Source organism: Dermacentor albipictus, chromosome 1 (assembly GCF_038994185.2).
Source record: "Dermacentor albipictus isolate Rhodes 1998 colony chromosome 1, USDA_Dalb.pri_finalv2, whole genome shotgun sequence".
In the NCBI taxonomy this organism is placed as follows: Eukaryota; Metazoa; Arthropoda; class Arachnida; order Ixodida; family Ixodidae; genus Dermacentor; species Dermacentor albipictus.
This window is the reverse complement of record NC_091821.1, coordinates 497,726,691-497,744,159: the sequence shown is the minus strand read 5'-3', so window position 1 is coordinate 497,744,159 and position 17,469 is coordinate 497,726,691. Positions and strand designations below refer to the sequence as shown.

General features: G+C 47.0%; 1 protein-coding gene across 9 annotated transcripts in view; it reads left to right on the top strand.

The window, feature by feature from the left end:
• LOC135908829 (phospholipid-transporting ATPase ABCA3-like) overlaps positions 1-17,469 on the top strand; it is a 324,046-nt gene that overhangs the window by 95,264 nt on the left and 211,313 nt on the right. For all 9 annotated transcript variants that reach the window (XM_065440659.1, XM_065440663.1, XM_070532568.1 and 6 more), the window contains one exon: positions 15,768-15,923. In XM_065440659.1, coding sequence (XP_065296731.1) covers positions 15,768-15,923 — 156 coding nt within the window. The remainder of the gene's footprint in view (positions 1-15,767; positions 15,924-17,469) is intronic.

Here is a 17,469-nt window from a genome sequence, read left to right as displayed (position 1 = left end):
AAACGCAGCGAATCAAGTACGTCGCAGCTGCGCTGGCAATCAAGAACCAACGAATCAGGACCTTCGCCACCTTCACATGTTCAGCGTCTTTGTCTCGGCAGTTTTCATCGGTTGTGCACCTTTGTTTTCAGCTTAGGAGGTATCGGCTGTCGCGATTCATTTTGATGGTGTTTAGCCTCGGCTAACGTTCATTTCGGTGGACATCGGTGGTGTGGCACAGTCGGACCCAGAGCTTCGACTTGACGATGGCGTGTGCCCACGGCACAGGCCATCACTTTCTGACACGCCAAATTTCTGACATGCCCTACTGCTTCCAAATCGCAGTGTACTGTTGCTCTCCTTCACTTTCGTTAGTTCGAACTTTCGTTAATTCGAACTGAAGCGGCTTCCCCTTGCGGTTCGAATTAACGAGCTTTTACTGTATATGCAAATAAGCGAGTAAATAAGCGAAGGCATAACAAAGTGTCACATATGCAATCAATAGAAATTGAGCACTAATAAATCACACGACATGAAGTAATTGTATGAACATAAATAAAAGTACACGAAATGCACTGGAGAGGAGAAAGAAGTAAGGACAGCGATCGTCATATAAATCGACTGCTCATGAAGACGCGAACTGAATGTTTGAAAATAATTAATGAGGACGAGGTCTTAGCCTCCGAGTGTAGATTATTCCACACTTTGATCGCAGCGAAGCTTACGGTATTTTGTCCGTTATCAGTGCGAGCCCTAGGCAGTAAAATAATATTGTTCTGGCAAAAACGCGTATTATTAGAGCTAGTGGTAAATTTCTTCCCTATTTCTTTCAACCAAATGTTACGAAGAGGAAGCCCTACGCACAAATGTATTTACGACTATTTACACGAGGAAAGGTTTCATGACAAAAAGTTAATCTCGCCGGCTGGTGCAAAGGTCGCAGCTCCAGGACACAGTCTATCAGTTCCTCTTCATCTCCCTGTTGCACGCACAGTCCGGTCCAAATGCAGCGTAACAATATAAAGAAGACTCGAATTATGCACGATGCGGTACGCCATAATGGAGAAATTAAACAAAATAATATTAGATATAGGAGGGATATTTAATAAGGAATATAGTGGAGCTGAATTATCACGATATGTGCGGTTGGTTATAATTCGAAGTGACCGTTTTTGCATATGTTTTAGCGGGCATGAGCTACTTTTAAATGTTAGGCCCCAGGAACCGATACAACAGGCCATACGACTATGAATGAGCGCAATATAGTGAGAAGTTAGAGTAGGGAGTGCGAAGTACTGACGAGCATTGAGAACACTAATGCCATCGGCGCTTTGCCTTTTTATTTGATTAAACTGCACATTAAAGTTTAAAAAAAGTGAAGTTCGACACCAAGAAACGTGCATCGATTAGATGGGAATATTGCATAGTTATTGACATACACCGGGAGAAAGTTACACCATTTTATTAGACCTAGAACTGAAAATAACTATATTTGTCTAAGGCGGAATAATAACATGCTCATTTTATGGCACGAAATAGTAACGCTCTGCAGATCACTGTTTAGTTGGGAAGTTAAGGCTGGAATGGAATCATTTGAAGTGGAATTGGTGTCATCAGTGTAGAGTAAGAATTCCGTGTGTGGTGACAAACAATTTGATAGGTAATTATTGTCGATGAGGAATAGAACAGGGCCTAATATAGAGCTTTGGGAGATCCCTGTGTTGATTGTCTTGGTGTGTCATAAAGCACGCCTGAAATAGATACAGTCTGACTACGAATTAGTAAGTAGTCCCATCCCGTACGTCCCATCCTTACTCAATCGCACGCGCACGTGCTCGCACCACTACTTTTGCTGCCTCATTTTTTCTTCGCACAGCAGTGGACTGGAATGGCCTTCCCCGGAACATTGCAGCCATCACGTGTTCATCAACTTTTGCGGACAACATAACTACATTTGTTTCTCATGAAGATCACTCTCTGTAACCTTGATTTGTAAACCCACCCCTTATGTAATACCCCCTAACCGGGGTCTTTAAGGTAATAAATTGATGTGATGTGATGTGATTAGTTGTCGCGGAGGGCCAGTTATAGCATACGAAGAGAGTTTGTCCGAAAGGATATAATGATTGATCGAGTCAAAAGGTTAATTGAAGTCAGTGAAGACTGATCCACGGAACTTGCCGTCGTCAGTTGTGTTTCTGCTGTTTTCAGTAAGTGCCGCGAACTCGAGATTAATGAAAGCCCCTGACGAGATCCAAACTGATGTGACGATAGTAGCTTAAATTTGTTAACGTAGTTTGCAAGACGTTTGAAAAATAACCTTTCAACAAGCTTATTAAAGATGAATAATAGCGATGAGCCTATAATTATTGATGACTGATACATCCCCTTTCGTATAAATAGGTGTTATCTTGCTTTTCTTTAGTTCAGAAGGAAAAATAGAGTGCTTAAAGAATAAATTCACAATATGAGCAAAGATAGGAGCGATGACATCAACAATGTTCTTTATTTGCCTAGCGGGTATGTTGTCAAGCCCAGTGCCAGTAGCTTTATGATTCAAGATCGTACTGTGAACCTCAGTGGGAGTGGTTTGGAAAAGATAAAAAGATTGCAAAGAACGATGAGTGTCACTAGAGTAAGAGTGCCCGAACTGTGTTGTGAGGCTAGAAAAATATCGGTTGAAGGCATATGAAATGCTATCGGAAGTGCGAAACGTGTTTCCATTATGGCAGATTTCAGTAATACCAGCTATAGGGATAGTTTTATGTAAAAATGAATTAAGAATACACCACTGCTCTCCTGTATTCTTGCCGGCTTGAATTATTACTTGTTCATAATAATGCAGTTTCGTTATTACTAGTAGTAGGGTTAACATATTGCTATATTTTTGCATAGCTCTTCTAAAGACAGAATAAAAGGCTTTTTCTTCGATTTTCTTTACAGTTTGCCTTTTTTCGTGAATAAAAAGACCTAGAGAGACGTGTGTTTAGGGGAGATGAATGTTTTCTTTGGCACAAAACATTAGCGGTTGAAGAAGTTATAGCATGGAATATGCGCGAAAGAAATTCACTGTAGGCAGCTTCAGGGTCGGTGCAGGTAATGACGTGGGACCACTTTATTGTATATATTGAATCAGCGAACTTTTTTTTGTCAAAGACCGATTTGAAGAAGCGAGTATTCAAAGGAATGGCTATGCGTTGAAAACGAAGCGCTACGGGGAAGTGGTCAGCTATATCGGTACGAATGAGAAAACCCTCAGGAGGGGTAAGAAAATTTGTGAAAGCACAAGAAAATAAAGTACAAGAAATGTTGACAATACAGAGAGTTCGTTGGTTCAAGAGCGAATCAAGACCATTTCCAAGAAAAATACTTTCTTAAAGATTGCCTACATTTGCAAGAATACCAACATTGTATTAATCCGCAAAAAGGGAGACGTTAAAGAATTGCAAAATTTTCGGCTCATTAGCTTATGCGCAGTGTTATATAAAACATTCAGCAATGTAATTTACAATAGAATAAGGGCAACACTGGAATTCATCCAACTAAGGGAAGAGGCTGGCTTCAGGAAGGGATACTTGCTGGAACCGTCGTTCTGCGGTAGTTAAAGGGACACTGAGTGATTTTGACGATTTTCTACAAATGTACTGAGTCGTTAAAGTAGATCCGTTTCATCAATAATTGATATACCGAAGTACTTCGCGTAAAGCGTGTAATTTATTATAAGTTTTTATAATATTATAAGCACACTGCTCGGCGGAATTTTAAGCCGCCCCTACCCATATGACGGAAATCACCCATATGACGTCAGTGGGGCGAGCTATCCGATTGGCTGACCAGGGCGCGTGATCGACAATTTTTCCAACTTTATGGCAAACAAATGATGCTCGTAATAGTTGCAATGCAAGTCAATTTGTTTTTATAAAAAGAAACTAACATAAAGACAATGCACAAGAAAAATTTTTCAGTAGACTTAAGCACTTCCGGCACACAGCAAGTGTCGTCTGCTTGTGTTACAACGTGCTCCGTCTTGACGAGAGCTCCGCCGTCAATGTCGGTCTGTCTTTTCGCGAGCGCTATGATTCGACTTTGTTGCGTTGTGGACTGCAAACGTAAGGACTGGAAATATGTCAAGTCGCGACATTGTGTCTCTCTGCAAGCCAGTAGACGAGGGGACTGGCTGCAGCGCATGGGACTGCCGCTATCCGATCGTCCCCAGGATTTGCGCGATTGCGTTCGTAACTTTACACCGGAATATTACTAACGCAATAGCGTTTCGCGAGTCCGGTATTAGGGTAAACGCAAGCGCCAGGGGACAGGGCGCATTTCAGGAGATGAACAGAAGCGCTAATGTGAATGGTTTGCACGGTGCAGCCACCTGGTGGCATAGAGCTCAACCACACACAGTAGCAGTAAGAAAATGTATTCTTCTTTACTGCTGGTGTAAGTCTTTCGCATGAGTGTAATCGTTAACACGTTGTTTTTGTAAATGTTTAAAATGTTTTACAGTTGGTTAGAGCAATATTAGCTTTTTCTTTGGCTGGTTAAGCTCTGCGCCAGCGGGTGGCTGGACCGTGGAGACCGATCAGGTAGCTCACGTATGTCTACGCTAAAGTTCCTTCATCAGCTTGAGTTTATGCCTCCACCGTTCCGTCAAACGTTCAGCTAGTGTGTGGTTACCGGAATACCAGACACGTGCGGCGCTGCGACAGAATGCTCGCAACGCACGCTGCTTCTATAGCTCTCGCTTGGGGTCGACGGCTGAGTGGCTAGCGGAGAGGTTTCGCGCGGGCGGGGGCGGGCTCCAAAACAACCGGAAGTGGACGATGTGACATCGCATCGTGACGCAGAACCAGTGAAGGCGGAGCTTCGCCTCAGTCGCTCGGCGAACGAGCTGAGGAGGAAAAGCATGGCTAGGCAGCAGGGTAACTTGTAATCGCTTGAAGTTCTATTAATACATAACGCTTCACCTAAATTGTGGTGCAAATGTTCTAGTTAAGGTCTACCCTACGCGTCTACAAAATTTGTCCGAACCGTTTCAGGGGCCCTTTAATGTGCGAGATGCAAAAGCCACTCTGAATAATTGTTTTCCGCACTTTTGCTGAAGGACTGCTCCCAACCGAACGTCGCATGCACCAACTGCTACAACGATAGGTAGATGCGGTTGAAACATGCGCGCCACAGGGCGCGAAGCAAGTACTTCCTTAATAGATTCGAAACTGTATTCATATCCGGATCCCTCACAAAAACTTGTCCTTACCTTAGATGTTTCCTTAATGGTTCCACCATGCGAGCACATTGCGGGATAAATCTTGCATAATATCCCGTGAGGCTCAGAAATGAATGCAGTGCCTTCTTGTCATTTGGCAGCGGAGCCTCAACAATTGCATTGATTTTGTTATCCATGGGCGAAATGCTGCTTGTAGAAATTTTATGTCCTAGGAAGGTTAGTTCAGGGACAGTGAAGACACACTTATGGTTCAACTGCATGCCAGCCTGACTTATTTGAGAAAGGACCAGTTGGAAGTTTCTACCGTGGTCACATTGAGTGTAACCTCAAACAAGAACATCAAGATAACATATATAATGTACCAGGACAGCCTTTTACGACAGATGACATGGTCTGCTGAAAAGGGAATGCCGAAGATGCCAAACCGAAACACACTCGTTTAAAGCGGGACTGGACATCATTAGTAATAAAAGTAGTAAGCTCACGGCGTTTCTCGGATAAATGAACCTTATAAACAGCGGATTGTAAATCCAACTTACTGAAGAGAGTGGCTTCAGCAAGTGGATGTAACACTCCATCAGCTCTCGGTAGCGGAAAGGCGTTGACCACGGTCGCCTTGTCGGGTTCCCGGAGAATGACGCAAAGTAGAATGGAATTGTTCTTTTTTCGAACTATAAGGAGTGGAGAAATCCACTCTGACACTAAGACGCGTTCAATGATATGAGCTATTTCCAGTCGATGCCGGTCAGCTGAAACTTGCTGGCAGAGTACGAGAGGTAGAGGACGAAGTTTTGCAGAGACTGGGTGCACAGAAGCCTGTAGACGAACTTTATGGATAAAGCTTTTTAAAAGTCCCACTCGTCCTGAGAACAGGTGACAGAATTGCGCTGGAGCATATTGCAGTAGAGACGATGACTTGACACCTGGGTCAGCCAGAATTCCTGACGCTTGGTGACAAATGAGTGAAGATCCTTGAATATCGATGTGCAGGGCTACAATGACGTCTAGGATCAGAAGTACCCTGGCCAGCGACGTGGATCGTACCTACTGCAGACGTATTGTGGTACTTCACTACTACAAAAAAAGTCCGAAGGCATTATTCCTTGCTGATATTAATTCTTGAGTCGGAGACTCAAACCGCACAGAGGAAAAACATTGAACTGCTCTTCGTACGAGGCGTTTTCCATCAAGGAGACCATAGCTCCCGTATCGACGAACCCCTTGAGCGAAGCATTTCCAATAATGACTTCGGCGCAAATTATTGCCAGACGAGAATTCGGTGCTTGTATTCTTAGCAGAGAAGAGACTATAGTTGCTGATTCTGTTTCAGCAGATGCGGAAAAGAGGTGAGCTCGTGCAGGAGAAGCTTGATGCGGTTGGGTTCCGTGAACGGCAAGCTGCAGCGTAGTGTCCCTCTTTCTTGCACGCGTGGAGGTAACATGCTTGTTCGGAATGTCTGTATTGGATGCTAGAGTTGAGCCACACCGGTAAGAATGTACTGTGGCCTCTTTGTGAAATTCTTGCCGGGCTCTTCGTTAGCCGGCTTCGCCAGATCGCGGCTTCCCGCCATGTTGCCGGGAACCATATTGAACCCGTTGGGTCGAGGAAGAAGGTTGGCGAGGATCGCCATATTGACCACCCGGGCTAGGAAGGCGACGGTTAGCGACGCGATCTTGCCGCTGCAAAGAAGCGCGATGCAAGGGAAAACCGTTGAAAACCAAATGTTCTCTGTGAATTTACTCGACGCTCCTTCCAATTTCTTCGGCCTTTCGCGTATTCTTGTAGGTGTCGCGACGTCTGGAAGATCTGGTCTCGCAGCTGCCAACCGAGGTAGCCCGGTAACGAGCTCTTAGAAACTCTCTCCTGGGTGCTGTCTGCGATCCCGTAAGATAATGCCGTGTACCAGGCAGTTGGTAGCATCTTCATAATGCTTGCCAAAGATGCGCAAGATGTGTTGAAAAGATATAGTTGCTGGGTCCGCTTGCGACTCGAGGTTGTAAAACTAACACATCCCCTTTCCCCTTTAAGCCTAAGTTGGCTAGGAGAACAGCCTTCTTTCGGTCCCCCAGTAACGCCTCACCTTCGCTCGCCACAAGGAACGTTCGAAAAGATCGTTTCCACGTCAGCCAAGGTATTGCAGGAGTACCGAGCGAAGCAAGAAATGGTAGCGGATGAGATGCGAACGCGATGCTGGTAGCGCTGAAAAAAAGCAGGCAAAAAAAGTTGCCGTCGGCGAAGGAGGAATAGTAGCAGAAAACAAAGCTTTTTCTATGCTGGAAGCAGAGTAGAAGTAGCAGCAGAAGCAATTAGTAGCGGGAGATTTGTTTACCTCGTCGCCAGGATGTTGTAGTGCCTTGACGAGGTGGCCGCACGGGCAACCTACGCAATGAGGCCTAACGTCCGCGGTGCAAAGCATCGCAGAAAGAAAAAGACGACTGCTTCCGATGGGGACCAGACAAATGGTGCGTTTATTTCTACAAGGGGAAAAGGTACACGACGGGGACTACTTACAAGATTGGGCGCGGCGTGGCGCTAGTGGCGTGGCGCTAATTCGAAAGCAAAAGGGATGATAATACACTCGGCAAGGGCGCTGATCAGTGCTGACGCTGTAGAGGTCTTCCCGACTTGGGCTTGCAGGACCTCACAGCTTGCATACAGTTGGCGAAGCCCCCCCCCCCAAACAAAAAAACAAAAAACAAAGAACACCTCAACCGCATCTCAGGTTGTAGACACGGGGATGAACCAGAAAGTGGCATAACTGCGAGTGACGTAATCTAACTCTTGAAAATGTACACTGATCAAAAACGCCTGCTGGAAAAAGGTAAGTAAGTATACGTGTTAATATATAAAATGAACTTGTAATCAAGCAGCTTTTACTTTCCGTAAACTTCTGAATGGACTCCTGGGCTAAAAGGTGCAATCAGCAGCTTGACAAAGACGAAGGAGCCTTGGCACATAAGAGCAGCAAGAAAAGTGTTGCATTTGAAATAATCACCTCATAAAGTGCACATATATAAACAAATGAGCACAATACTTTATCACAATAATTTGCACAATAATTAACAAAGTAACCCTATATTAGTGACGCGTGTACTTATCTTTATCGGGCGACCACGTTTCGCCGCCTAACAAATGTAATCGCACAGCGCGGGATGCGCCTGCATGTATCCGAAGTTTCTGGAAAGTTATCGATGCTTCTATCCGGCAGTCTGTTGTCGCCGAACCCTGTCTTATGTGATTTCATCGCGTGACGCGAATGGTGTAGAACTTTGTGGAAGGCACGCGGGTCCGAACGATCAGTCTGGAACATTCGACGACTGCAGTATTGAAGCCGACGCGCTTGACCCGCTGATCAGATTTTCGACGATCGCCGACTGTGTTCGCCGCTATCGTTGTGCTTTAAGTGTGCCCTGTTTTGTGGGCACAGGTTCGCCCAATAAAAGCTAGTTTGTCTTTCACAGTACTGCTACTGTGTTCTTTAACGTCACTACCACGTGACATCTGGTGGAGGTGCTTTTGGTCCATGTACCGGACGCCCCGACAAGCCGTGATCCAAGCCCGGACCGTAAAGAGAGCACCAAAGTAGTCACGGACCATCGAGTAAGCCGTCGTCTACAACAGCTGCCCCCGGAGCACGGACTTCTGCCTGAGAAGACAAAGAAGATTGTGGCCAAGACAACCACAATGGCTGCCCCAGTCTCACCCATCGTACTTCAACGACCCAGAGAGCCCCCTACCTTCCGTGGAGCTACGTCGGAGGATCCTGAAACCTGGCTCGAAACCTTCGAAAGGATCTCGACCTTCAATAACTGGACCTCTGAAGATAAGCTACGACACGTGTACTTCTCCTTGGAAGATGCCGCGAGGACTTGGTTCGAGAACCGGGAGTCCACCCTAGCAACATGGGACCTGTTCCGCAGTAACTTCCTGAGGACGTTCAGGAGCGTTGTCCGAAAAGAAAGGGCCGAAGTTCTGCTGGAAACCCGAGGCCAACTACATAATGAGACCATCGCTATCTTCACAGAAGAGATGACCCGTCTTTTCCGGCACGCCGAACCGGAAACGTCCGAAGAGAAAAAAGTACGTCTCTTGATGCGAGGCGTAAAGCAAGAACTTTTCGCCAGACTAATCCGAAACCCACCGAAGACCGTAGCCGAGTTCCTGACAGAGGCTACGACGATTGAGAAAACGTTAGAAATGCGCACTAGGCAATATAACCGCCAAGTGCTCACGCCTCAGTGCGCCGTCCAAGCGCTGGGCTCCGTTGATCTCCAAGAGACCATAAGGGCCATTGTGCGCGAAGAACTCCGCAAGGTCTTGAATTCGTCACAGCCTCAAGTAGCCTCGATTGCTGACATCGTGAAAGATGAGGTTCAGCGATCACTGGGAGCTCCTGAGGTGCAACCTGAATTACCGCAGCCACAGCCAGAAGCGATGACCTACGCCGCCGTCGCACGCCGCCAAGGGCCCCCGCCGCAACCGCGCCAGGGCCCTGTCACGCCGCAGTTCCATCGTCCGCCGCCACCGCCCGCCGCCAGCACGACCACCCGTCGCCTAGCGCACCTACGCGAGGAAGACGAACATTTGGCGCACCCCCGACCTCCGCCCGCTCTGCTACCACTGCGGCGAAGCCGGCCACGTCTACCGACGATGCCCATACCGGGAGATGGGACTTCGAGGTTTCGCCGTCAACGCTCCGCGCCCGCAGCAAGGTGAACGCCCTCGCGATATCGCCGACTACCTCGCCGCCACTCAGTGGAACCCTCGCCGACCATCCCGTTCGCCGTCACCAGGCCGCTACCTGTCACCGCAGCGCCGACCATACAGCGGCCCAGCCCGGGGCCACTCTGCGAGCCCATATCCGGAAAACTAAAAGCAGCAACCGATGGAGGTGCGGTTGCTGTTCGTCGAACTGACGAAGATCCTCCGCCGCCGACGAAGACGACGAAGAGACCATCTCGACGACATAATAACGACACGCCGCCGTCCCGACGAAGTCAGGAAGCCAAGACTACACCGACGAAAGATGACTTGACGACGCACCGTTCCAGCTTTAGTTCAAAACGACGCAGCCGTGATCCGACGCCAAGACGTAACTGCAACGCCAGACAAAGAACCACCGACCTCGACGTGCTTCTCGACGGCCACGCAGTTACCGCCTTAGTGGACACGGGGGCCGATTACTCCGTAATGAGTGGACACATCGCCGCCCATTTGAAGAAAGTTAAAACTGCATGGGAAGGCCCTCAAATTCGGACCGCTGGAGGACACCTGATTACGCCGACTGGAATCTGCACGGCAAGAATTACCGTTCATGACCGGACTTACCCTGCCACCTTCATTATCCTCCAACAGTGTTCACGCGACGTCATTCTCGGCATGGACTTCCTAAACCAACACGGCGCCGTCATCGACTTGAAGTCGAAGTCGATAACCCTGTCTGAAGATCAAGCGATACCGCCGCAGAGCTATCGTAGTCACCATGTCTTAAGCGTGCTCGAAAGTCAAGTCAGCATCCCGCCTCGCTCCAGTATTATAATTTCCGTTGGCACAAAAACACCTGCCGACGTAGAAGGCGTCATCGAGGGTGACCAACGTCTACTGCTAGACCGTGAAATTTGCGTCGCAAGAGGGATCGCTCGACTCCACGGAGGGAAAACGGAAGTGATGCTAACCAACTTCAGCCAAGAGTTCAAGCACATCAGCAAGGGCATGACAATCGCGTACATCGAGGAAATTGTGGAAACGAGCAATGCCTTAGTCCTCACAGATTCTGCCGCATCTACCCCGCCGACCATAGTCCCCGAACCAAACTTCGACGTAAATCCAAGTCTCCCCATAAGCAAGCAGCAAGAGCTCAGAAGTCTTCTCCGACGATACAAGGACTGCTTTTCGACTTCATCAAAGATTCGACAAACACCAGTTGCAAAGCATCGCATAATAACCGAAGAGTGCGCTCAACCACTCCGCCAGAGCCCTTACCGAGTTTCGACGCGAGAACGTGAAGCTATTAGGCAACAAGTCGACGAAATGCTCCGCGACGACATCATCCAGCCGTCGAAAAGCCCGTGGGCATCCCCTGTGGTCCTGGTAAAGAAAAAGGACGGAACCCTGCGTTTCTGCATCAATTACCGTCGTCTGAACAAGATCACGAAGAAGGACGTATACCCCCTCCCACGAATAGACGACGCATTGGATCGGCTCTGCAACGCTAAATACTTCTCGTCGATGGATCTCAAGTCTGGCTACTGGCAAATAGAAGTCGACGAAAGAGATCGCGAAAAGACCGCCTTCATCACCCCAGAAGGCCTCTACGAGTTCAAGGTTATGCCATTCGGACTGTGCTCGGCGCCTGCAACGTTCCAGCGCGTCATGGACACGGTTTTAGCAGGATTGAAGTGGCAGACCTGTCTCGTTTACTTGGATGACGTCGTCGTCTTCGCCGGAAATTTTGACGATCACCTTAGGCGGCTTGCAACAGTACTAGAGGCCATCAAATCATCAGGGCTCACTCTGAAGCCAGAAAAGTGCCGCTTCGCTTACGACGAGCTTCTGTTCCTAGGCCACGTCATCATCAAATCCGGAGTACGCCCCGACCCGCAGAAAACAGCTTCCATCGCAAAGTTCCCGCAGCCCATTGACAAGAAGGCAGTGCGTAGATTCCTTGGCATGTGTGCCTACTACAGGCGCTTTGTCAAGGACTTTTCACGCATCGCTGAGCCGCTAACGCATCTAACCAAATCTGATGTCGAGTTCAAATGGCAAACGGTGCAGGCCGACACATTTCAAGAACTAAAACGATGCATGCAGTCACCGCCGGTACTCGCACATTTCGACGAAGACGCCGATACCGAAATCCACACTGACGCCAGTAGCCTAGGCCTCGGTGCCGTCCTAGTCCAGAAGAAAGACGGGCATGAACGGGTGATATCTTATGCTAGCCGGTCGCTGTCAAAAGCGGAAGGCAATTATTCTACGACTGAAAAGGAATGCCTCGCCATCATTTGGGCTACAGCAAAATTCCGCCCATACTTATATGGCAGGCCATTCAAGGTAGTCAGCGACCATCACGCGTTGTGTTGGCTAGCTAACTTAAAGGACCCTTCAGGACGGCTGGCGAGGTGGAGCCTCAGACTGCAAGAATATGACGTCACGGTAATCTACAAGTCCGGACGAAAACACTCAGACGCCGACTGCCTATCACGCGCCCCCATAGATCCCCCGCCGGAAGACGACGAGGATAACGACGCCTTCCTCGGAATAATAAGCGCAGAAGACTTCAGTAAACAGCAACGCGCAGATCCGGAGCTACAAGGCCTCGTCGAGTATTTGGAAGGGAACACCGACGTAGTACCTAGGGCATTTAAGCGCGGATTATCTTCGTTCACATTACAAAACAACCTGCTCGTAAAGAAGAACTTCTCACCAGTCCGCGCCAGCTTCCTTCTTGTTATTCCGTCAGCGCTGCGTCCAGAAGTACTGTACGCTCTACATGATGATCCAACCACTGGGCACCTCGGATTCTCCGAACGCTGTCGAGGATACAGGAAAGGTATTACTGGCCGCGTCTAACCACCGACGTCGCTCGTTACGTCAAGACATGTCGAGACTGTCAGCGACGCAAGACACCACCGACAAGGCCAGCAGGATTACTACAGCCGATCAGACCTCCTTACCGACCATTTCAGGAGATCGGGATGGATTTGTTGGGACCGTTTCCGGCGTCATCATCCGGAAATAAGTGGATCGTCTTGGCGACGGACTATCTCACCCGCTTTGCTGAAACTAAAGCTCTACCGAAGGGCAGCGCAGCCGAAGTGGCAAAATTTTTCGTCGAGAACATTCTTCTGTGACATGGTGCCCCAGAAGTCCTCATCACCGACAGAAGAACAGCGTTTACAGCAGAGGTCACCCAAGCAATTCTGCAGTACAGCCATACAAGCCACAGGAGGACAACTGCCTATCACTCGCAGACGAATGGTCTCACGGAGCGCCTGAACAAGACCCTAGCCGATATGCTAGCATTGTACGTCGACGTCGAGCACAAGACGTGGGACGCCGTCCTGCCGTACGTAACCTTTGCTTACAACACGGCGGTGCAAGAAACAACACAGATCACGCCGTTCAAGTTGGTTTACGGCAGGAACCCGACGACGACGCTCGACGCCGTGCTGCCGCACGTCACGGACGAAGAGAATCTTGATGTTGCGACCTTTCTTCAGCGCGCCGAAGAAGCCCGACAGCTCGCCCGCCTACGGATCAAGACCCAGCAGCGTACCTACAGCCGACACTACAACCTCCGATGACGCTTCGTCGAATACCAGCCCGGTGACCGTGTTTGGGTTTGGACCCGTATACGCCGACGAGGACTGAGCGAGAAGCTTTTGCGTCACTATTTCGGACCGTACAAGATCATCCGACGTGTTGGGGCACTGGACTATGAGGTCGTGCCAGACGGTATTTCGCTATCACAGCGGCGCCGCTCACGACCTGAAATAGTCCACGTTGTGCCACTCAAGCCGTACTACCAGCGATAATGAACTTTGGGACTTCGCGTAACTGATCTTTGGACTTTGTTTCTTTTCGTTGTTTTGTTACTTATGTTTAATAGGTGTCCTTTTGTGTTTCGCTATCTTATATTTGTAGCATCGGGACGATGCTTTTTAAGAGGGGGGTATTGACGCGTGTACTTATCTTTATCGGGCGACCACGTTTCGCCGCCTAACAAATGTAATCGCACAGCGCGGGATGCGCCTGCATGTATCCGAAGTTTCTGGAAAGTTATCGATGCTTCTATCCGGCTGTCTGTTGTCGCCGAACCCTGTCTTATCTGATTTCATCGCGTGACGCGAATGGTGTAGAACTTTGTGGAAGGCACGCGGGTCCGAACGATCAGTCTGGAACATTCGACGACTGCAGTATAAAAGCCGACGCGCTTGACGCGCTGATTAGATTTTCGACGATCGCCGACTGTGTTTGCCGCTGTCGTTGTGCTTTAAGTGTACCCTGTTTTGTGGGCACAGGTTCGCCCAATAAAAGCTAGCTTGTCTTTCACAGTACTGCTACTGTGTTCTTTAACGTCACTACCACGTGACAATAGTAACGACTGATTCACTAGCTGAAAAAAAAAAATGTTATGGTAATTTTTATGGTTACATGCAAAATACACTGGTTACAAAATAAAATTAATTGCAATTATAACGTACAGATATAATATACTCAAGCTGCTAAAAAAATTACGTCTAATGCCGGATGAAAAATGCAGTGGTTTTAATAAAAGTGCGTCAAACGGGGGGGGGGGGGGAGGAGGCATACTTACAGTCTGCCGAAATGCAATGTAAATGAATAAAATTATTTTAAAACGAAGTCAATATTTAAGGAAGCAAGAAGAAATCACATTTCATAAGCGTATAGCTGACTTTATTACTTTGCCTATTGTTTTGACTTCAGCAAAGCTCGTGCTTGACTGCGCATTCCATTGGGACGCTTGGAGTTTTTATTTTAATGTTTAAAGATACTACACCTTAGTAAACAAAATCTTGACAGCCTAGATCGAACATCTAATTATTGTTCTATTACGTTAGGTAGGCTGAAGGAACCTGCTTTCAAATGCGTGAGCCAAAAAAACAACATATCTGTATTTAACAGAGAATAAATTCTGAATGCTTCGACCATCCCATGGATATTTCGCTCCGCATTCGTAACACGTGCGACATCTGCAGAAGCGTGGACTTACATTCTACTTTTTCAAGAAACGCTATAAATAAAGCAATAGCAAGTGAGAGGTCGCGCATGCAGTTCGCGACTACGGTGGCGCATTTTGATGGGAGCACATGGGCAAAACGCCCATGTGCTTAGATTTAGGTGGACACAAAAGATCACAAGGTAGCCATAATTAAACCGGTGTCCCCCAGAACGGCATGTCTGATATTGATATCGTGATTTAGGCACTTAAAACCCCAGAAATATTTATTTTTAACCTAAAGTGCAAGCAGAAGTCACCTTCTCTAAATGTGTACCAGTGACACGTGATTCTGTATGGGAACGGCGGAAAAAGCTGCAGCAAACTATCTCTGAGCTTCGCATGTGAACAGTGGTAATAAATATGACTTCCACGACTACAACGGGTGACCCCTGAGGCCCTGAATAGCTCAAGTCGACGGCAAGCCAAGTTTTATATCCTTAGGCAACCAAGCTTTACAGTCCTACGTAAATGCAATAAAAGAAGTTTTAGATCAGTGCCTCGTGAGTGTTTCTGTGAATTTTTCCGTCCTGTTTATTCATGAATCTCTTTCAGATGAAACAACTCTTGTAAAATGAAGGAAATGGCAAGGTGTGAGCATGTTACAGACAGACGGGTAACCAGGATGGAAAGAGAACACCGAAAGGACACATTGAAGATTACGTACTGTTTGTTTGTCAACCAATAAGCTTCAATTGATAGTCAGTTACTTGTGGCATACTCTCCTTCCTCTTTGTCTTTTGTCTCGCTGGTGCATCCACAATGACCTTTAAGCAGCCGTGCTCCAGTGTAGCTTCGTTTTGTACGTTCTACTTGCAGATGCAAGGAGGTTCCCTTGTCAGCATTCGGGAACGCATCCAGGACTGCTTGGTCAGCATGGACCTGCTCGACAAATCTGCAAGCTTCCCTGCCGCTCTCACACCAGGCTTGAAACGCCGTCTCTGCGTTGCCATTGCACTTGTGACCGAGGCGCACGTAATTATATCTCATATGACGTCTCATCCCCTGTATTCTGATACACAAAGACGGCTCCCGAATTGTGTTGAGGGTGAATAATAACATTTAGGATCGTCTGAAGCGCTGTTTCGCGCTGTCCGACGTTGATAATACTTGGTAGTTCGTGGTTAGCAACGTGTAAAATTATACCCGTGTGTTTTAGAATCAATTAGGCTTGTTATGTTAAATGCTTTTGCTCATACATAAATCAAAGCAGTACATTTTCAGGAAGAGACACAAACATACGTACTGTCGGAGGGCCTCCTATCAGAAGTAGATAAAGCAAATAATCAGTAAGCACGGGCAATGAATGAACTAGCGCTACAAAACAGTACATGTTAAAATTACATAGGCAAGAACATCAAATATAACGTAGGTATTTGAAGACGCTGATAATTATGACAATTAGGCAAAAAATGAAACTTAGTTTTCAAAGAACGCACTAAATTTGCTTAACGGCAACATTTTCGAACTGAGCTGTAGATGGTTCTAGAAGAAAATAACAATTAAAAAGGTTGTTTGTCTCCCTTAATCTGCAGTGCCGTTCGGCATAAGAAATTTAAATAAGGAAACACACATATTTGCAGTTTTGTTAGTGCATTGATGAACACAAAAAGTGTCAATGGATAATTGAATGAGGGTGACTTTCAACAATGAAACCACCAAAATAAATTTATTTATGAAAACGACAGGTAGCTAACCCAGTTGAAGGAACAGGGGCGCTGATGAAAGATGTGTTGTAGAAGAGCTTATTGTTAGTGCCTGTATTGAGATACTTATTGGGCGAGATATATTTATATACTGTGTACTTTCCCAAGGAGTAATACATACGTAATGTGTGTATGAACGAATCTGCAGGGAAGTGAGAAAACTGTAGTAGTGCTGAAAACTAAATGAAATTTAATTAGGGTGGTTATGCCGAAACGAGTTTTCGTAATAACAGTCAATGTGAGCGAAGAAATTTAGATTCGAATCAACAATGGCCCCTAAGAACCTTAAACAAACTACTTGCTTAATTGAAGCGTTACTTAGCAGTAACTGTAAATAAGGTGTCACATCCTCGCAAAACATTGAAATCTATAAATTGAGACTCAGCTACTATATATGTTTTACTTTATTTAATAGGTGAGTGGCATTTCTGGCTGATACTACTACAGTCTTCGTATCGTGGGCGTGAAGAAACTACTTTGTTTTATTTATTATTTGGGGAGATGGTTACGTGAAAAACAAGAGCGGACCAAAAATGGATCCCTGTGGTACTTCTCTGGAAGTCAATTTAGGCAATAAATGCTTTTAGCTCCCGTTATCGGCGACCCTCAAGGGACCTTCAGCCAAAAGCCAGAGCCATAATCCGGCCAGACAGACGAGAACATACGCGCATTGTTGGGAGAAGAAAACGAAAAGATCACCCGGGCTAGCAGTCAAAACTTAAGAATAATGGGGTCTCAGGCCCCCAGATTTTTGTACAGGGCCGCATTACATACGCTAGTTGCTGCCAAACGAAGTTACAAAAAATATTGCTTTC